Raw genomic sequence first — 22,725 nt, forward strand, 5'->3', positions numbered from 1 at the left:
CTCACCCATCTCCCTCCTAGTTTGCAATAGCAACCCACCTGCCAGGGAACTAGCAGAGGGACTCCGCCACACCCAGTGAGCCACCTCTGGGAGTAAGAAGGGAGAGAGCATAGTCCTTAGATGAAACAAAACAGGGCAGTTTTGAGTCATCTAAATTTGCTGTTTCTCAGCCCAGTGGAATTACCAGCTGGGATAAAGTAATTTTAGCTTTGCTGCTGAAGAGCTAACAGCTGTCCATCATGGCACAAACCAACAGCTGCATTAAAAGGCAAAGAAGCCTGGGAGCTCAGGGGCTACTCACTTGCAGCTTCTTCAGCAATGCGGCTTCCGTGTGGTTCCCTTGTTTTGCTTGCTTGGCTTTCCAGTATTGTTTCTGTGCAGAGTATCGGTTCATAGGGCAGACCTTAAAAAGGCAGTCTGAAGACAAGAAAACAAAATCACGTTTGTTTCTTCTTTCCTTGCAGCAGTCAGCTACGAGATTCTGCAGATGTTTTTGATTAGAAAAAATCCTCCAAATTTCAGTTGTGGGGAATGACAAGCAGGAGAGTGCTGTTGCGCTCATGTCCTGCCTGTGGGTTTCAAACCAGCATTCTGCTTGGCTGCTGTGAGAAGAGAAAGTTGTGCTAGATGTGCCTTTGGTGTGTTTGCATACAGAATGCCTTCAGTATTGATTAACACAGCCAAGCCTCAGATCCTGGAGCATCTGAATAGCCTTTAAGAATAAGGCTTCTGAATTCGGCTCAAGACCACAATACCTCAAGGACCGCCTCTTCCCATATGAACCTACCCGGACCCTGAGATCATCATCTGAGGCCCTCCTTGAAAGGTTCAGGGGGTGGCAAAACGAGAGCGGAGCCTTCTCTGCAGTGGCTCCCCATCTGTGGAATGCTCTCCCCAGAGAAGTTCGCCTGGCGCCTTCACCATACACCTTTAGGCAAGAGGCAAAAACATTCCTTTTCAACCAGGCCTTTGCCTGACTTGATCTACATCCTATAACCTTTGTAAAAATGCTGGCTCTTGGGGAGGGTACTTGGGTTGTTGGTTTCGTTTTGGTTTTATGTATTTTATATTTTATGTAAACAGCCCTGAGACCTTCGGGTGTAGGGTGGTGTAAAGGTAAAGGTAAAGGGACCCCTGACCAACTCCGACTCTGGGGTTGCGGTGCTCATCTCGCGTTATTGGCCGAGGGAGCCGGCGTACAGCTTCTGGGTCATGTGGCCAGCATGACAAAGCCGCTTCTAGCGAACCAGAGCAGCACACAGAAACGCCGTTTACCTTCCCGCTGTAGCGGTACCTATTTATCTACTTGCACTGCATGCTTTCGAACTGCAAGGTTGGCAGGAGCTGGGACCAAGCAACGGGAGCTCACCCCATTGCAGGGATTCGAACTGCTAACCTTCTGATCGGCAAGCCCTAGGCTCAGTGGTTTAACCCACAGTGCCACCTGCGTCCCATATAGAAATTAAATAAATTGTGGTGTTGATTTAGAAAATGGCGTGGCATACCCGATCCTCTAGAGTTTAGAAAACGCATTGCAGGCAGGCCAGCAAAGTGACAGGTCAGGAGGTAAAGACACAGGTCAGTTGTACTGGATGGGACATGGTGGATCTGGGAAGATCGGGTTAGATCTGGTTGGTGCAGGTCTGGCAGGAGAAGACCAGGATGGGTCAAACCTGGGTCAAGAGAAGAACAATGGGAAACAGGAAGGGTTCTGGAAAAGTACCAGGAGTCACAAGATGGAGAGGAGGGGGGTGTTTAAAGAGCAGGCATGTGACAGGTACATGCTGAAGGGGATGTGAGGCTCACCACTTCCCTCATGGCCGAAATTTTGGGTGTTGGCAGGAAGTGACATGTACCAAAACATTACTATACATGAGGTATGCTCCTGTCATTGGTTGGAAGTTACATTATGAGTTAATCATTAGCTGTCAAAGTTGCTATCAATAAAGACAGGGTTGCCTTTTGGAACTCAACCTTGTCTCCCATCTTGTTACTGGCCACCCATTGCAACAATAAATAATAAATACTACTATCCCTTCTTCTTCTTCTTCTTCTTCTTCTTCTTCTTCTTCTTCTTCTTCTTCTTCTTCTTCTTCTTCTTCTTTTTGGTCTCATATTCACCGGGTGTAAAAAATAGTAAACAATAAAAGCTGATTTTCACAGACCTCTGCTCATGGGCCACTCTAGAGCAAGAAAAGCTAACAGCTCAAGAAATTTAGTGCTTTTTCATCCAGTCCGTCCTAGATTTTCTGCGGAAGTGATGAACCAGCAAAATGCAAGGAAATGTGTGGTGTAATTCAAACCATAAGGTCCTGCCTTTGTAACTTATCCCAGCACTATCAAAAAAAAAGCTCCAATAGACAAGTGGGGAAGATTCAAGAACAGCACGTGAAGACATTGGAAAACTCCAAACAGGCTTTAGAAGGCACAGCACAGCTCATTTTATCATATGTGGTGGACATGCCCTAAGATAAAAGGCTTCTGGGAAATGATTTATAATGAAATGAAAAAGATAAACAAAAATACATTCTTGAAAAAACCGGAGGCCTTTCTACTCGGAATAGTGGGGGAAGAAATCCCCAAAAATGATGTTAACTTCTTTATGTATGCCACCACAGCTGCGAGGATTTTAATTGCAAAATATTGGAAAAAAGAGGAATTGCCTTCTTTACAGGAATGGCAAATGAAAATGCTGGACTTTATGGAATTGGCAGAACTGACAGGAAGACTCCGAGATCAAGCGAGTGAAAGAGTAGAGGAAGATTGGAGAAAATTTAAAAAATATTTAGGGAATTATTTTTGAAAGTAGAAAGTGTGAACATCTAGGGAATTACAGAAGTTAAGGCAATAGGGAGAAAAGATGAGTTTATAACGTGGAAAATTGATATTTAGATATAAAGATGAGAATAAGAAGAATTAAAGGGACTATTATGAATGAAATGAAAGTAAAAGTGATGAAATAGAAACTGCTACAGATGTATTTTAAAAGAAAATCAGATAGTGGGGAACTGGGGAAGCTAAAAAGACAATGATTTAAAAACGTTGATTAAAGATGACATGTTTTTGTTTTGTTTTATTTGTATTGATGTATTTTTGTATTTTTTTGTTTTTTTGTTGTTTTATTATGTGTTTGATGTTTATATGTTATAAAATGTTCAATAAAAAATATTTTAAAAAAAATAGAAGGCACAGCACATGGAACAATTCCTGCCACTCCCCAGAGGAGGAAGAGACATGTGGTGGTGATAGACGACTCCCTGAGGGGAACAGAGGCAGTAGTGTGCGGAGGAAACAGGATGTCACAGGAGCTGTGCTGTCTTCCGGGTGCACAGATTCACAATGTGAGGTAGAAATTGCCAAGTCTTATAAAGCCTACTGACCACTCCCCCCTCCTTCTGATTCATGTGGATACAAATAATACTGCCACACACAGCCTGCAACACATAGCAAGGACTATGAGACACTGGGCAGGGAGCTGAAGAGACTTGGGTCACTGGTAGTCTTTTCATCACTCCTTCCTGTTGAAGGTCGTGGCCAAGAAAGAGAGAAGAAAATACTATGGCTGTGCAGGTGGTGTCATCAGGAAGGATTTGGCTTCTTGGACCATGGTCTCTGCTCCTTGAAGAAGGACTTCTGGCGAAAGATGGGCTGCACCTCACAGCAGTTGGCAAGAATGTCTTTGCTAAAAGTCTGGAGAATCTGATCAGGAGAGTTTTAAACTAGATCTTGAGGAGGAGGGAGGGAGACAACATTGCAAACAACAGAAGAGCACCTGGCACTGGGGATAAGAGCTTAATTGATGCACAGGAAACTGAGGCAGGGCTCCAGAAACCTGCTAAAGGGCAATAAACTACAAGAAGGAAGCAGCTGGAGGGAATGGAATGCCTTGTGGTTTCAGTTGTCTCTCACAAATGCACAGAGTGTGGGAAACAAGCAAGATGAATTGGAGCTTTTAGTACAGGGTGGCAAATACAGCCTGGTGGGACGAGACTCATGGCTGGAATATAGGAATTGAGGGGTATAACCTGTTCAAAAGGAATAGACCAAACAGGAAGGGAGGAGTAGCAGCATTATATGTAAATAATGTGTACACTTGTGAAGAAATCCATGACCTGGAGCATGAAAAGCAGATTGAGAGTATATGGGTAAAAACTGTAGGAGAGAGAAATGACAGTGACCTTATAGTGGGAGTCTGCTATAGACTGCCAAGCCAGACTGAAAAGTTGGAGGATGCCCTACTACGGCAGGTAGTACCCTAAACATTCAAAAAGAAGAGATATATTAGTCACGGGGGACTTCAACTTCCCCGATATCAAACTCAAACTCTGCCAAGAATGTAAGGTCTGGCAAATTCCTCCATTGCCAGAGGGTGGAAGAAACAACCAGGAGATCACCCATCTTGGACCTGATCCTCACCAATAGGGAGGAACTGACCAATGAAGTGGCAGCACTTGGAAACTTGGGCGGAAGTGATCAGGTTCTCCTGGGTTTCACAATACAGAGGCAAGGGGAAACTGAACATACTTGGAAACATACTCTGGACAATAAGAAGATAAATTTCAAAAAGCATAAGGAGCTACTGGGTGTGATCCTGTGGTCAGAAATACTCAAAGAGAAGGGAGCAAAAAGGATTGGAGTTTCTTAAAGGTGAAACATTGAAGGCCCAAATAATAATAATAATAATAATAATAATAATAATAATTTATTATTTATACCCCAGCCACTCTGGGCGGCTTCCAACAGAAAAATGAAATAAAATAATCTATTAAACATTAAAAGCCTCCCTAAACAGGGCTGCCTTCAAATACAGACACCAACAAGAAAGAAAAGTGGAGAGCATCTAAGGCAGGCATCCCCAAACTTCGGCCCTCCAGATGTTTTGGACAACAATTCCCATCATCCCTGACCACTGGTCATGTTAGCTAGGGATCATGGGAGTTGTAGGCCAAAACATCTGGAGGGCCGCAGTTTGGGGATGCCTGATCTAAGGAGACCAGTGTGGCTGCTAAGGAGCATACAGATGAGCTGAGAGTTATGAAGGACATGTATAAGAAATGGAAGAAAGGGAAAATCACAAAGGAGGAGTATACACGAGTAGCCAACAGTTGCAGGAGGAAGGTCAGGCTGACTAAAGCTCAGAATGAGCTCAGGCTTGCAAGAGAGGTTAAAATTAATTTTAAAAGGTTTATTCGGCTATGTCCCAAGTAAGAGGAAGAACAAGCAAGTGGCAGGTCCTCTGTGTGGAGAAGCTGGAGAAATGCTATTGAGTGACAGAGAAAAGGCAGAACTACTCAACACCTACTTTGCCTCTATCTTCACCCAAAAAGAAAACAAGGCCCAACCTGGTGATAACAAAGTGAATGATGTAAGGAGGGAGCTGCAGCCCAATTTAGGAAAGAGGTGGTAAATGAATTCAAATCTCCAGGGCCTGACAAGCTGCATCCCAGAGATTTCTCCATCCAGGCAAGCAAGAGGCATTATTACAGTTCAAGGACAAATTCCAGCCACGCAAAAGCACCTGAAGAGGACATAGAGCAGGAGATAGTTTTGAGGCCTCAGACAGAGTGTAATGGACTGGCTGAATGCATAGAAGTAGTCTGAAATGGAAGCTCAGAGCCTGGGCATTGGTGGCGGGATGACAATGAGTGGTCAGAGGGCAAAAAGAGGTCAGACTGGGAGTAGGAAGTGTTGGAAGCTGAAGAGACCACAGGGTTTGGTGAGCAGGAAGAAGCTGTGGCAGAGAGCTGTTCAGAATCAGAGGCTGGAGATGAGAGGGGCCCAAGAGACAAATATGAGACAGGCTGCTGAAGAAGCCTGGGGTTCTCCCCTTCCTGTTGTGACCAGCTCAGCTCCCCTCTGGTCTCCCAGAACACACATTGAAATGAAGAGGGAATACAAAAAGAGACAACAAAGGAGTATCTGGTTGCTGGGGAAGGACCCAAGGGAGGAAAAGCAAATATACAACCTGCTCCTGTTAGGCAAAGATCAGAAGACAACCCGGACAGTCGCCAGATTCTGTGTTCAGATCTGCAGACAGAGACCTTCCCCTGAGCCAAACTAGTTCGTTTGAAAGTCCCTAAACCTGGTTCCCCGAGCGACCCAGGGCCAGTACTCTGCGGCAGCTTATCTTAAAGTTTTAAGTATCTTTACGCTCACTGTATTTATAAACATTAATTTTATCGTTGAACAAAGTTTTATATGTATGTTTTGTCCTTTGGGATTGTTCCCCCAAACGTGTTTTAAAAGCTGGTCTCCGACCGTAATAAACTATTCAAACATACACGAGGGCATTTCCCTCACCATGCCACACCCTCTTGCCAACATACACAAGTGACTCCAATGTCAATTTCTAAGGTGACGGTTAGAGTTAGTTTTAATGGAAAACAGAACTTGGAGACAGAACTTTGGATAAGGAGCTTGTCGCTCTGGGAAATTAAACAGAAAAGGAAAAGGAACGCATTTCCTCACAACTTCCCTGTGCCTTGGCAAACAATTCAGCTGACATCAAAGATTAATCTGAGGCAGGTGATTTGGAATTTGGCATGTATTAAGTTCTACTGTAGCCAAAAGCAATTGACAAGTTCAGCTTTGTTTAATGGATAAATCAAAAACACCATGTTGAGCTACAAAACAAAAACATGAGTGTCAGTGCCCATCTTAGAAACAAAAGGGCAGCCATGCACAAAACAACAGGGAAGGTGCGCAGCCTGGGAGTCATTTTGGACTCACAGCTATTCATGGAGGCGCAGGTCAATTCTGTGTCCAGGGCAGCTGTTTATCAGCTCCATCGAGTACGCAGGCTGAGACCCTCCCTGCCCGCAGACTGTCTCCCGCTTGGACTACTGCCATGCGCTCTATATGGGGCTACCTTTGAAGGTGACCCGGAAACTGCAACTAATCCAGAATGTGGCAGCTAGACTGGTGACTGGGAGTGGCCACCAAGACCACATAACACCAGTCTTGAAAGACCTACATTGTCTCCCAATTCAAAGTGTTGGTGCTGACCGTTACAGACCTTAAACGGCCTTGGCCCCTTATACCTTATATCTCCATCCCCATCGTTCAGCCTGGACACTGAGGCCCAGCGCTGAGGATCTTCTGGTGGTTCCCTCACTGGGAGAAGTGAAGTTACAGGGAACCAGGCAGAGGGCCTTCTCACTATGGCATCTGCCCTGTGGAACACCCTTTCATGTTTAGGGAAGTTTTTAATGTCTGATGTTTTATTGCATTTTTAATATTTTGATGGAAGCTGCTCAGAGTGGCTGGGGAAACCCACCCAGATGGGCAGGGTATAGATAAGTATGTTGTTGTTGTTGTTGTTGTTGTTAGACAATTCCAATTATCTGCTCTCGGCTTTACGGAACAGGCTCAGCTCAGTGGCAGAAGGTCCCAGGTTTAAAAGCATCTCCAAGTAGGATAGAGTGTCACCTGCCTGAAACCATGCTAATCAGTGTAGACAATACAGAACTAAATGCACCAGTGGTCTGACTTTCCATGCTCTTAGGCTCCCATTGCCTTTGCAGCTCAGCATCCATCTTAGAGCCATAAGGATGATCTTTGGTCATTAGTAGGCTTGATGGCACATCTTGAAATGAAACTCAACCTGCACAGGGGCCAGGATGAAGGACAGAGGAGCTGCTGAAACCTCCTCCCACCTGCTAATTTTGACACTGAATCAGCCTGTTTCCTGCCATGTCTCATCCAAATGGACTTCCACCTGATCTGCCAGCCAGGAGGAAAGCAGCTAGGGAAAGGGCAAACATTCAGCATCCTGCTTCCACCTGCTCTTCTTTTAAAAACCTCTGGTTTTATAAGTGTTCAATACATCTAACACACAAGCCCACCACCTTAACATCTAGTCAGGACCTATCACAGGACCTAACTGTAGCCTGTAAGTTTACCCACACTGTGTGCTTTAAGCTTGTTGTGTATATCTATATATATAAAAATGTAGGCATTGCGCATGCGGATGAAACAGCCTTTCTCCATTACCGCTGAAACAAAATTGGGCAGAACGTACCTTGCCCATCAGGGAGGGATCTGGCATAAAAATATATATCAAAAAACCACACCTTTCACACCTAAAATAATGATTAAACACAAAAAGTGGCACCCAAATTAGACATCACCACCAGAAGCTCGGAAGACTCCAGCAGCCGCGCCACAAGATGACATCACAAAATTCCACAGCAACCAACTGAAAACAGTCCTTTTGCAGCAACAAGGCCCAGCTTTTTCAATAGGCCGCAGCATTGCCAAGCAGGGAAAAACAAACAGAATAGGGCCTTTCACAATGGGGGAGGGGCACAGGGATGAGGCACAACAAAGGGGGGGAACACATAGCCATGGGGGGGAGGACCCTGAGTCAGCCAAAGCAGTGGGGGGTGGGTTGGGATAGGGGAAACTGAGTAGGCCGACTGCCAAAACGGCCATTCCACCTCCAAAGCCCAAGCCCAAAGCCTCCCCCGGCCACTGCAGCATTAGGCAGTTATTCATCATTTCCCCTAACAGGCACTTGGGGGCGCGGTGAGGGGTTTTTGCTTTTGAATTTAGTGGGCGTTGTGTCACATGCGGGGCTACGGTGGCCATTTTAAGTAAGGGCAGTCGTGCCCCTTTTAACCTAGGCTTTATACTATGATTGATTGCCAGCCTCTGCGTCTTTTAAAATAAAAATAAAAACATGCACTTTGTCTCCCCAGTTTAAGTCCTCAAACCAACACCACATCCTACATTCAAAACACCTACTCCAAAATTAGAAAATCCAAATAGCCAAAACAAACAAACAAAACACACAACAACGCCCAAATCATACAATACCCACCAAAATAAATGACAACCCCCAAAATAAAATTAAACAATAGTAACTTCTGCTTCTCATGTTCTTATTTTTTAAAAAATTAATCTCTATATATGCATGCGCAGTAGCAAATGTATGGAGATACAGGGGGGAGGGGACAACACTCCCCAGGGACAACAGAGGGCTCAGACAAAAGTAAATACTGGGAAATAGAACCCAGAAACTGACAGTTCCTTCTCCAAGGGTGGGGGCCAATGTAGGAAGATACCAGGAGGAGGGGCCAACACTCCCCAGGGACAACAGAGGGATCAGACAAAAGTGCATGCTGGGAAACAGAGCCCAAAGGCTGACAGTTCCTTCTTCAAGGCTGGGGGCCAAGGTATGGAGAAACAGGGGAAGGGGCCAACACTCCCCAGAGACAACAGAGGGCTCAGACGGGGGTGGGTGGGGGGAGGAGGGGGCTTGATAGCTCATGAGTCAGGACAGGGTGGGGCCAGTCACAGGGATGTGCCGGAGGGGTGGGGGGAGAAGGGGACTTGATAGCTCATGGGTCGGGACAGAGTGGGGGCAGTCACAGGGATGAATGGGCAGGATAAGTCATATGTTCCTGAGACTTCCGGTCTGGCGCCATCACCGCTCGGCGCGGGTTCCTTGATCTCCGAGGTCCCTAGTGCTGCTGAGGAGGGGTGAACCGCGCGGGCGACACGGTCACCCAGAGAAAATCCCAGATTTGGCTTTCTGGGAACGTGGAGATCCGGCAGAGCTTCACAAAGTCCCGGTTGTTGCCCAGTAAGCTCTTTTTCAGAGCGCCGTGAGCAGACAGACGAAGCATCGGATCCATTCGCTACCTCAGCGGCGTGAAGCCCCAAGCCGGCGATCGTGGAGCGTCAGATACCTCAAAAGACGAATTGGGCCGTGAGTAAACTTTGGAATTTGGCAAAGATTGGATTTGGCCAGGAAAGGGGAGTAAAAAATAGGGAACGGAGGTCGCGCCCCCCTGTAACGAAAGAACTGGGAAACAGCTACATTGCCTTTTAGCGTAAAATATATAAACAACGAAATCCCCTTTAAGCAGACTGCAAAGCTCTGTCCTTGGCAGCAGAACCAAGGGAAAGAGACTTGATTTTGTATTTGTGATTCTGCAAACAATGATGGGAGAAGGAAAAACCTCCCTATAAACCGGGAACGGCTCCCAGGAAGCCGCGACCAGCCGCCATTACGTCGCAACAAAGTGGCAGTGGGAAGGATACATTTATTTGACTGAACTGTCTACATCTCCGATTTAAACGTGGAGTTAATTGAAAATTTGCAAAGATTTGGAGGAATCAATCTGAACAATCCGTACAATTTTTTAAATAAGGACAAGGATCAGCTCAGACTTTATTTTGGATTCTATATAGAAAGGAAAATAAGAAACGACACCATCTTGGAAAAAGATCCCATGCCAGGCTTGTAATATGACACGACAAAGGATTCAGCTAGACAAAGCAGAGAGTCAGCGACTCGATAAGAACTATATACAGCAGCTGCTGGAATTGGCTCAAGAAATATTACGTGACCTTCGCAAGAACAAAGAACCCGACTTAGAGGAAAACTCTCCACCATTAGAAGAAACGTCGAAGCCACAAGCAAAAGACACGGGACTCAAAAACTCTAAATCATTAGAACAAATCCAGGAGGAGCGAAGAAATTGGAACCTGTGGCAACCGGTGAGAGAGGGAACACAGGACATAGATTTAAAACAACGAGCTCTGGAAGAGGAGATTTGGGATCAGGTTCTCCTAGTGAGAGGGGGAGAACCTGCCCCAAACAGAGACTACGATGCTTGGGCTAAAGATTTGGAGGGGGTTTGGAAGGGTGCTTCCCTAGTGGGAGAAGGGAAGCACGATCCAAACCGTGAACAAGTGGAGGGATTGAAGAATGTAAAAAATGAAAACTGGCATGGGGCAAGTGTAAAAGACTGTGCACAACAGAAACAGAATGGGAGGGTGGGAGAACAGCAGGGATTGGAGCAGACAAGAGTTGGTGTAGGTTGAAAGATTTAGGAATTTCAAATGATGGACGGATTAAAAAGGTCTGAACTGGAATACTGTAAGGGACTGGTCGGATTCCAAGGGAAACGTTTTCCGGGGGAGGGAGGGGTGGTCTAGATGGGATTTTGTTTATTTTAATTTTCTTTAGAGTAGTAGAATTGGCATATAGAGGGGTACTTAAGGGGGGAAATAGAAGCTAATAGGGTTTAACTAGTGTTAGATATGTGCAGGTATGATTCTTTTTTATTTGGAGTATTATAGAATTTAGGATTTGGATATGTAATATTAGATGAGGTTTGTGTGTTTGTTTGTTTTTTGCATATTATGAAAGCTGTCGGAATGGGGTTTAGAGCAGATTCGGGAAAGGGAGGGCGGGGAAGTCGAGAAGTTATAACCAAGTAATAAGATTGTTATGAGAATATTTGTTTCTGTATTTCTGTATTTATATATTTCTTTTTCTTTTTCTTTTTGCCTTGTTTATTTTTTTCTTTTTTCTTTTTATGTTTTGTATTTTTGCGTTTTTGTTGTTTGAAAAATCATCAATAAATATATATATATATTTTTTTAAAAAAGTCATATGTTCCTGCAGAGTGGGGGGAATCACAGAAAAGAACCACAGCAACGCGTGGCCGGGCCAGCTAGTGTTATAATACAACTTTTCAAAGCACAAGTGCAGTACTGGTACACACTGCAGAAATCTCCTGAGTCACCTAGCTCCCTGTAGCATCTATCAACGTATCAGTCTGATATGCCACTTAACTTTATGCTGCACCACCACATTTGACGTCAATTTCACTTTGAGATGGGAATGTGGAAGAGGGTTATCAGCCAATAATGTCAAAACGAAATAAAAAAAAATCCTTCCAGTAGCACCTTAGAGACCAACTAAGTTTCTCATAGGTATGAGCTTTCGTGTGCATGCACGCACACGAAAGCTCATACCTATGACAATAGTTGGTCTCTAAGGTGCTACTGGAAGGATTTTTTTATTTTGGTCTGACTACATCAGACCAACACGGCTACCTACCTGTAACTAGCCAATAATGTGTTATCAAGGCAGTATGGCTTGAGGGTAGTGCTGATATAACTGAGTCTGTGAAACTCACAAGTGCATAATGCTAGAATATGACAAAACCCAGGATCTAACTCTTCGGGTCCTGAAGAGTTGGACATGACTAAACAACTAAACAATAACAACAATTTCAAAATATGTAAGCTATGTATCAACTTAGGCAAAAAGAGGATCCACTGTATTTCTAAAATTAACTCTCAATTGCATACCTCTGAATTTCTTAGGAGGATTGCAGAGATCACCTGCCTCTGGTTGAACCACACATCTGTCATCCACCAGCCTAGAAGGAAAAGCATAATGCATAGACTTCATTATTATTTTCAAATCACTGACGTAAGTGAAGTCAACGTATCCAAAGAAAGAAGTATTCTCTCCAGGTCAACTTAGTAATGCAGAGTTCTGTCTAGAAACTTCAAGGCAAATAGTTTTACTCTTCATTGGAGAAGAAATTTTGGCAAACTTCGAAATGTTTAATAGTTTTATGCTTTCACTTGACTTAAAACAGACAATGCAAGATTGTGGAGCAAGCTCCATATTGGGTACAATATTATTATTATTATTATTATTATTATTATTATTATTATTATTTGTACCCCGCCCATCTGGCTGGGTTTCTCCAGCCACTCCAACAAAGATTAAAAATACATTAAAATTTCACACATTAAAAACTTCAACTGTCTTCTAAATGTTAGGTAGTTATCTATCTCTTCGACATCTGATGGGAGGGCATTCCACAGGGTGGGTGGCCACTACCGAGAAGGCCCTCTGTCTGGTTCCCTGTGACCTCACTTCTCGCCATGAGGGAACTGCCAGAAGGCCCTCAGCGCTGGGCCTCAGTGTCCAAGCAGAACAATGGGGGTGGAGACGCTCCTTCAAGTATACTGGGCTGAGGCCATTTAAGGCTTTAAAGATCAACACCAACACTTTGAATTGTGCTCAGAAACGTACTGGGGGCCAATGCAGGTCTTTCAGGACCGGTGTTATATGGTCTCGGCAGCCGACCCCAGTCACCAGTCTAGCTGCCGCATTCTGGATTAGTTGTAGTTTCCGGGTCACCCCACGTAGAGCGCATTGCAGTAGTCCAAGTTATCCAAGATAACTAGAGCATGCACCACTCTGGCGAGACAGTGCAAGCAGGTAGGGTCTCAGCCTGCATATCGGGAGAAGTGGGCAGACAGGTGCCCTGGACACAGAATTGACCTGCGCCTCCATGGACAGCTGTGAGTCCAAAATGACTCCCAGGCTGCGCACCTGGTCCTTCAGGGGCACAGTTACCCCATTCAGGACCAGGGAGTCCTCCACACCAGCCCGCCTCGTCCCCAAAGAACAGTACATCTGTCTTGTCAGGATTAAACCTCAATCCATTAACCACCATCCAACCTCCAACTGCCTCCAGGCAGTCACACAGGACCTTCACTGCCTTCACTGGTTCTGATTTAAAAGAGAGGTAGAGCTGGGTATCATCCGCATATTGATGGACAACCAGCCCAAACCCCCTGATGATCTCTCCCAGCGGCTTCATGTAGATGTTAAAAAGCATGGGGGAGAGGACAGAACCCTGAGGCACCCCACAAGTGAGGGCCCAGGGGTCTGAACACTCATCCCCCACGACCACTTTCTGGACATGGCCCAGGAGGAAGGAGTGGAACCAATGTATAACAGTGCCCCCAGCTCCCAGCTCCTCTAGACGGTCCAGAATGATGTTATGGTTGATTGTATCAAAGGCCACTGAGATACAGCAGAACTAGGAAACAGCTCTCACCTTTGTCCCTAGCCCGCCAGAGATCGTCAAATAGTGCGACCAGGGCAGTTTCAGTCCCATGATGAGGCCTGAATCCTGATTGGAAGGGATCCAAATGGTCTGCATCCTCCAGGCGTGCCTGGAGTTGTTCAGCAACCATTCACTCAATCACTTTGCCCAAGAATGGAAGATTTGAGACTGGGAGATAGTTGGCCATACTGGCCGGGTCTAAATATGTTTTTTTAAGAAGCGGTTTAATGGTCGCCTCTTTCAGCGAGTCTGGGAATGCTCCCTCACAGAGGGAAGCATTCACCACCTCGCAGAGCCCATCGCCCAGCCCATCCTGGCTTCCTTTTATTAGCCAGTATGGACAAGGATCAAGGAAACAGGTGGTTGGTTTCACTCATCCAAGAAGCCTGTCCCCATTCTCAGAGGTAAGAGATTGGAATTGATCCCATGCAATTCGACTAGACAGGACTCCAGCACTCTCCTGCCCCGGCCCTACTCCCACTGTGGAGTCTACCTCTTTCCGAATTTGATGGACTTTATCTGCAAAAAAACTTTGCAAAATCGTTGCAGGAGATCTTGGGGTCTTTACAAGGCCCCGATGGTAAAGGTGGTTCCATTAAATTGTGAACCACCTTAAGGAGTCTCCTGCTACTAGTTTCTGCAGATGCAATAGAGGCGGTGAAGAAAGTCTTCTTCACCATCACTATCGCCACTTGGTAGGCTTGACGTTGAGCCCATGTCCAGTACGATTCAGAATGAGTTTTCTGCCACCGGCACTCTAGCTGTCTCAGCGATTGTTTCCTCGCCCTCAGCGCCAAAGAAAACAAAGGCTGTCCGGGCTCCATGCAGTCAGAGAGGGCACTTCGGAGCCAGACAGTCGATAGCCCTGGTTAACTCCGCATTCAAGCGAGCCACCAGGGAATCAGCTGAAAGGCATTCAACATGGGGTAAAGCATCCCCTACCACTGTCTGGAAATCATTTGGATCTATTAAGTGGTGGGGGCGGACCATCCAAATTAGTTCCACCTCCCTGCAGAGGCGAAGGGTCGCAGAAAAGTTCAGTTGCACCAGGAAGTGATCTGACCATGGCACTTCTTTTGTTTCACTTTTATTTAGTGTCAGATCACCCACATCACTAGAGGTAAACACCAGGTCTAAGGCATGTCTGTGACTATGAGTTGGGCCAAACTTATTCAGGGACAGCCCCATGGAGGCCATGCTTTCCACAAAATCCCGAGCGGCCCCTTGTAAGGTTGTGTCGGCATGGATGTTAAAATCCCCTAGGACAACCAAACTAGGTGTCTCCAGGAGAACATCCGCCACGACCTGAAGCAGCTCGGGCAGGGAATCCTTGGTGCAGCGGGGAGGTCGGTACACCAAAAGGAATCCTGTACTGCCCCTATTGTCCAACTTCCAGAACATGCACTCAGAGAACTGGGTATTCCCAGCAGGACACCTGATGCAAGCTAAAAAAGGTAAAGGGACCCCTGACCATTAGGGTTGCTGCGCTCATCTCGCGTTATTGGTCGAGGGAGCCGACGTACAGCTTCCAGGTCATGTGGCCAGCATGACAAAGCCACTTCTGGCGAACCAGAGCAGCACATGGAAACGCCGTTTACCTTCCCCGCTGTAGTGGTAGCTATTTATCTACTTGCACTTTGACGTGCTTTCGAACTGCTAGGTTGGCAGGAGCTGGGACCGAGCAACGGGAGCTCACCGCATCGCAGGGATTCGAACCCCTGACCTTCTGATCGGCAAGGCTCTGTGGTTTAACCCACAGCGCTAGCCGCGACACAAGCTAGTGACTTCCTAAAATCACTGCAACCCCCCTCCCCGCCCACATGACCTGGGTTGCTGTGCATAAGAGAAACCTGGTGGACAAGCAGCAGCTAAAACAGGCCCATCTGCTTCATCCAACCAAGTCTCTGTCACACATGCCAGCTCAAGTCCTCCATCCACGATCAGGTCATGGATGGCAGTGGTCTTGTGAATAATTGACCTGGCATTGCACAGCAGCACCTTCAGGTCGTGTGAGTATCCCTTGCTGATTCCAGTATCCATCTGGTCAAGACCAGACCCGGAGGCAGTGATAGTCTTCAGACAACGACTAAGCCTGCCTCCTCGGTAATGACCTGGTCTGGTCTTAGCATAACTCCTCCTCCTGCCCATGATCACTGAGATCGGATGTCCCAGTGCATCCTGCTCACCCACCCCTGTGGAACTTGCCCCAGCCATTCTATCAGGCAGCCCTGATCCCACCCCTTAAAACCAAAACAGAAACTATACAACAACCAATAAAACAACAAAAACAAAAACAGAACAGTTATAATAAAATTAATCCCCAACCAGATGTGCATTCCACCCACCCAGCCCCCAACAAAGCAAAATGGGGGGGGGGGAGAAAAAAACTTAAAATGCCACTGACTGCTTAAGGACATTTTAAAACACATCAGACACTTGGAACAGGGAAGCAACAGCAGGACAACCCCTCACTTCCCCGAGAGTTTGTTCCAAATGAGTCCAGCCCCACCCTCTAGGCCAGGCTTCCTCAACCTTGGCCCTCCAGATGTTTTTGGCCTACAACTCCCATGATCCCTAGCTAGCAGGACCAGTGGTCAGGGATGATGGGAATTGTAGTCTCAAAACATCTGGAGGGCCGAGGTTGAGGAAGCCTGGCCTAGACTCAGGCAGAGAAGAAAGGGCCGGGCTCCTTTGCCTTGAATGAGAGTGCAGGGGAAGCACTGTTGTCCTCACCCCAGCATGACATCTCCTGCTCTTCTGTACCCCATCTTCCCTTATCTCTCTTTATAATGTGTAGAAATGTAGACTGTAAGCACCTGGGCTTACAGGGGACCTTTCTCTTTGTTATATCACTTAGTTAGGCATTGCCACAGGAGTCCTTTTGTAGCTGGGAGTGTGAAGGCCTGGGCCCCACCCCCTGGGCAGCTGGAAAAGGCCTTGGAAGGGAGCAGGCCCTGCAGTCCTCACCACAGCCGATGGTCCAAGGCAGGCTTCCTCAAACCCAGGGGACAGATGGGGCCCTTGAGGCTCTTTCATGCGGCCCCCGGCACCCCCCGCCGCCTGCTGCTGCCACCCGCACTTAACGGTGTGTCGTGGCACAGCTGCCCACTTCCAAGTCGCCAGAGTGTCAGAAATAGCTTGTGTGCATGTGCGAGCATCATTTCCGGTGCACTTCCGGGCCGGAGGAGGCCCATGCTCATGCGCACAAGCTATTTCCGGTGTTCCGGCAACCCGGAAGTGTGCCAGAAATCGCGTGTGCACATGTGTACGGGCGCGCACTCCAGCCCGCAGCACAATCAGCTCTGGCGGCACCGGCCCTCGGTGACGTAAGTTTGGGGACCCCTGGTCCAAGGCCTCACTGCAGCAGGAGTCTCTTATAGCTAGGAATGTTATGTCGTGAGTGCGATTTCAGCTCTTCGTGAAGTCAGCTCAGAATAGTGAGTCAGCATACTAGCAAGGAACTGCTAGCAGTCAATTATAACAAGAACAGTCTTCTTTATTGCAGTAGGAACTTGACTAACAGGAGGGAAAGGGTGAGCTCCTTTTATACTCTCAGGAGCAGGGGTTGGGGAAAGGATACATTTAGATTTTGACGGGACCCTATCAGAGTGGGGATCCAAATTGTGCTAACAAGTTAACCAATAGCAACTTGAATCACCCTGGAGCGGGAAAGGCAGTTACAGAACTAGCAGAGAAACTCATGTACTGCACACAAATTAAACCAATACATAACAAGGAGTGTGAGGGCCTGGGCCAGCTGGAAAAGGCCTTGGAAGGGAGCAGTCCTCACAACAGCCAATGGTTATTCTGTACATTGTCTATCTATTTTACCAGCCAAACAGACAAACACCAGTGTTTTATACAGTGCTTTTTTCAGGGGGTACTCAAGGGTACACAATACTGGCACCTCTTTTCTTTAAAAAAAAGTGTGGCACTTACTGTAACAACATCATGGTGAGTACAGGCACCTATTTTTCTAGGGGGGGAAACCACTGGTTTTATATATACACGGGGGGGGTGCCTGGCATTTATTAAGTTCTCTTGTAGCCCAAAGCAATTGCCAAGTTCACCTTTGTTTAATGGAAAAATCCAAAACATCATGTTGAGCTACGAAGCAGAAACAGGAGTGTCAGAATTGGCATTATTTTCAGCTCTCCCACCCCACAATATTATAATCTCAATTACTTCTGTTGCTCATAGTTCAAATCCTGAAATAGTTCATCATGAAATAATTTTTTTAATAGTCTAAAATAGGATCATTTCCTTAGGGATCACAGAAACAGTCCAATCTCTGGCAATAGAGATGCCATTTGTCTTGGAAGAACATTGCTAGCAGTGCTGATGGCACACTTGTTCCTGGGATAGGAAAAAACTTATTTGCAAGCTCCTTTAACATCGGGAAGGATGCCTCATGTGCCTTCTACCACATCAGAAGGCATTTGTCATTGTCCACTGCTGGCATAGCCATATAGTCTGTGGCTTCTTTCTGCCCCAAAAGAAAGGTACACACAACACAGTCCCCCCCTTTATTCTGAAGCAACCTGCAAGCCAAGAATGGGGGGGGGGGGTTCCCTCCCACTTGCAGCAAAGAGAGAGAGAGAGAGAGAGAGAGAGAGAGGCAGCAATAAAAGAAGTTCATTGGAAGTATTTTGCACCAGCCTGCTGGCAAGGAAGAGCTGAGTGAGGCAGCGTTAGCAAGGGCTGCACAGACAGGAAGAAGCATTGGCTTCTCGGTTCTTCCAATATTGTGCTTTCTGAACACCACATACACGATTTGTGATATATTGCAAGGTCATTTTTTTAAAAAAAAAACGGTTATCACAATTTTATTTAAAATTCAATATCAGACGATATATCAATTTATAGCACAGCCCTCCACCCCACAGTCCCTTCTGATGTTCACCAAAGATGCAGTTGGGGTGGCTGGGATGTTGTTAATGGATGAGACCCCCTTGTCCCACCTCAATAAATGACTTCCCCAGAGGTAGAGTCAATTGTTGCCTGGGAGTGGGTCCCAGCCAACAGATTGTTTGGGCAGATTCCACCGGGGGGGGGGGTGCAGTGGGACACCCCATCTCAGTGATCACGGGTAGGAGGAAGAGTTATGCTAAGACCAGACCATGTCATTACCGAGGAGACAGGTTTAGTTGTCTCCATGTCTGGTCTTGACTGGATGGATACTGGAATCAACAAGGGGTCTCCATGACCTGAAGGTGCTGCTGTGCAATGCCAGGTCAATGATTCATAAGACCACTGCTATCCACAACTTGATTGTGGATGGAGGACTTGACCTGGCATGTGGATGAAGCAGATGGGCCTGTTTTAGCTGCTGCTTGTCCACCAGGTTTCTCTTACACACAGCAACCCAGGTCATGTGGGCAGGGAGGAGGCAGTGATTTTTAGGAAGTCATTAACTTGCACCAGGCATCCTATTGGGAAGACCTAGTTTTCTGAGTGCATGTTCTGGAAGCTGGGCAAAGGGGCAATATAGGATTCCTTTTGGTGAACCAACCTCCTCGCTGCACCAAGGATTCCCTGTCCGAGCTGCTTCAGGTCATGGCGGATGTTCTCCTGGAGACACCGAGTTTGGTTGTCCTAGGGCAGGGGTTGGCAACGTGTGATCCATGGGCCGGATGCAGCCCATGAAGACCATTTTTCCGGCCCCTGAGCTGCCCCCGAACTGAGCCGCCTGCTTGGCAAGTCCCCTGCGTGCTGTGCTAACCAGTGTGCCGCAGGGACTCACCGAGTCTGCACATGCACAGATACCAGAAATCGCTTCTGCGCAGGCGTGATTATCGGCATCTGGGCATGGGCAGAAGCGATTTCTGGTGCTGCGGACATGCACAGACGTGATTTCTGGCATCTCGCTGCACCCGTCCGCCCCACGGACGATCTCCGTGGGAGTGATCCAGCCCATGGCCAGTAAACCTTGCCGACCCCTGTCCTAGGGGATTTTAACATCCATGACACAACCTTACAAGGGGCCGCTCGGGAACTTTGTGGAAAGCATGGCCTCCATGGGGCTGTACCTGAATAAGTTTGGCCCAACTCATAGTCGTGAACATGCCTTAGACCTGGTGTTTACCTCTATGGATGCGTGTGATCTGACACTAAGAAAGTGAAACAAAAGAAGTGCCATGGTCAGATCACTTCCTGGTGCAACTGAAATCTCTGTAACCCTTCCCCTTTGCAGTGAGGTGGGACCGATTTGGATAGTCCACCCCCACCACTTAATGGATCCAAATGGTTTCCAGAGAGTGGTAAGGGATGTTTTATCCCATGTTGATGGTCTTTCAGCTGATTCTCTGGTGGCCTGCTGGAATGCGGAGTTAACCAGGGCTATTGACTATCTGGCTCTGAAGCACCCTCTCCAATTGCATGGAGCCCAGACAGCCTTGTGGTTTTCCCCAGAGCTGAAACAATCCTTGAGACGGCTAGAGAACCGAATCAGACCAGACACAGGTTAGAGCTGAACGTCTTGCCTACCAAGTGGCAATAGCGACGGCAAAGAGAACCTTCTTCACCACCTCTACAGAAAATAGCTCCAGGAGACACTTTCGGGTGGTTCACAAAAGGAACCACCTTTGCCATCAGGGCCTGGTAAGGACCCCAAGATCTCCTGCAACATTTAGGGAAGTTTTTAATGTGTGACATTTTAATGTATTTTAATCTCTGTTGGCTGGGGAAACCAATTTGTAACCTGGGGATGGGTTACAAATAAATTTTATATATATATATATATATATATATATATATATATATATATATATATATAGTAAAAATTGTGAAAGTGTGTGTTCCACTTTTCTCCGTAACCGCTTGACCGATCATCCTGAAATTTTGACACAATGATCCAGGCCACTCCCCGAGCGTTGTTAGAAAAAAAACCCTCAAATTTCACACCTGGGCAGGTAGAAACCTGCTTTTCCACAAAGTAAAACAGCGCCCTCAAGTGGAATTCCTCCCAAAGTACACCCCCTCCCTTCCTGTGAAATCTACACCACACCGACAAACCAAATAATGACATCATCAACCAAGCAACTGAAACCACTAAGGCGGCCATTATCAGACCCCTAGGCCCCTGCCAGGCTGCTAGGCCCCCACTAGGCCCAGGGGGGGGAGAGGGGGAGAGCGCCCAGGTCACAGGTCGCAGCACGGCCTTTGTTTTATGTGGGTCCCTGCCAGGCCGCCAGGCCCCCACTAGGCCCGGGGGGAGGGGGAGTGTCCGGGTCGCAGCCCTGCCAGGCCGCCAGGCCCACACTAGGCCCGGGGGGGTGGAGAGGACAAGCGCATGGATCGCAGGCCACAGCACGGCCTTTGTTTTATGTAGGCCCCTGCCATGCCCCCACTAGGCCCGGGGGTAGGATAACCCACAGCAACACACTTGGGGGCGCAGCAAGGGGTTTTTACTTTAAAATTTAGCACCACTACCCCCAAAAAATCCCCCACCAAATAACCACAAGACAAAAATAAATACCATCCTTCAAAACGTCATGAGATACGCTGGTCACGGAGGGGTGGGGGACACAAACAAAATAGATCATGGATCGGGACACGTGGGGGCAGTCACAGGGATTAGCCACAACAACACGCCACACCCACAAACCCCGCCTCCGCCATGAGATCCTGTAAAACAGGGGGACTCTGAGGCTCAGGGGGATCTGAAGGGGGCCTATTACCCTCCATTTGACAGACTAACACACAGCAACGCGTGCAGGGCCAGCAAGTTATTAATATTATTATTATTATTATTGTAAGGGGGAAGGCTTATAGGGAACACCCCCCCCCATCAGGTCGAGTTCCTCCCCAAGCAGTAAGTCAAGCACAGGATCAGATTACAAGAGCCAGGAAACAAAAAGGGAGAGCTAAGGCTCTGGCAGCATCAGAGAGCCCTTGCTCCAAGGGGAGGGAGGGAGGGAAGGGGAAGAAGGGGCCGACAGTGAGTCAGTCAGAAGGCCATTTCCCCCCACGCCAGAATTCAGGCGAACGGCTCCCCGTCGGAGCAGGGGGGGCGCTTCACCGTTCCCAGGCTGTTATGTTGGGTGCGAAACAGAAAGCAAACACTGCAAGATTCTGACTCAGACTGAGGCAGAGATGTTTTATGGACACTTTGCACTGTAAATAATATGCACCAATAAAAACATCTGAAAGACAAGCAGATGTGGAGGGTCGTTACTCAAGAGTAGCCACAACAACCCCTGACAACAATTATTGTTGTTGTTGTTGTTGTTGTTGTTATGCAGCAAAGTTTTTGCAGATAAAGTACATCAGATTTGGAAAGAGGTAGACTCCACAGTGGGAGCAGGGCTGGGACAGGAGAGTGCTGGAGTCTTGTGTAGTAAAGTTGTGTGGGATCAATTCCAATCTGTTACATCCGAGGATGGGGACAGGCTGCTTGGACGAGTTAAACAAACCACCTGTCTCCTTGATCCTTCCCCACCCTGGCTCATAACAGTGAGCTGGAAGGACTGGGTGATGGACTCTGCAGGGTGGTGAATGCTTCCCTCTGTGAGGGAGCCTTCCCAGACCCACTGAAAGAGGCGGTTATTAAACTGCTCTTAAAAAAAACATATTTGGACCTGGCCTATATGGCCAACTATCGCCCAGTCTCAAATCTTCCATTCTTGGGCAAGATGATTGAGTGGGTGGTTGCTGAACAACTCCAAGCATACCTGGAGGATGCGGACCATTTAGATCCCTTCCAATCGGGATTCAGGCCTCATCATCATGGGACTGAAACTGCCCTGGTCGCACTGGTTGATGATCTCTGGCGGTCTAGGAACAAGGGTGAAAGCTGTTTCCTAGTTCTGCTGGATCTCTCGAAGGGCTTTGAGATCCTTCTGGACCATCTAAAGCAGGGTTCCCCAAAATAAGGTGCAGGGGCCGGATGCGGCCCAATCGCCTTCTAAATCTGGCCCGCGGATGGTCCGGGAATCAGCATGTTTTTACATGAGTAGAATGTGTCCTTTTATTTAAAATGCATCTTTGGGTTATTTGTGGGGCATAGGAATTCGTTCATTTTTCCCCAGAATATAGTCCGGCCCCCCCACAA

General features: G+C 47.2%; 1 protein-coding gene across 6 annotated transcripts in view; it reads right to left on the minus strand.

Moving 5' to 3' along the window:
• ITPR2 (inositol 1,4,5-trisphosphate receptor type 2) overlaps positions 1-22,725 on the minus strand; it is a 277,002-nt gene that overhangs the window by 241,401 nt on the left and 12,876 nt on the right. For 5 of the 6 annotated variants that reach the window (XM_035127537.2, XM_035127538.2, XM_035127539.2 and 2 more), the window contains exons 2-3: positions 12,112-12,182; positions 302-417 (exon numbers count right to left, since the gene is read on the minus strand). In XM_035127537.2, the coding sequence (XP_034983428.1) occupies positions 302-417; positions 12,112-12,182 (187 nt within the window). Of the gene's footprint in view, positions 1-301; positions 418-787; positions 929-12,111; positions 12,183-22,725 lie in introns of those variants that run through there. The other variant, XM_035127541.2, reaches the window with a different exon arrangement.

Source organism: Zootoca vivipara, chromosome 10, assembly GCF_963506605.1.
Source record: "Zootoca vivipara chromosome 10, rZooViv1.1, whole genome shotgun sequence".
Lineage (NCBI taxonomy): Eukaryota > Metazoa > Chordata > Lepidosauria > Squamata > Lacertidae > Zootoca > Zootoca vivipara.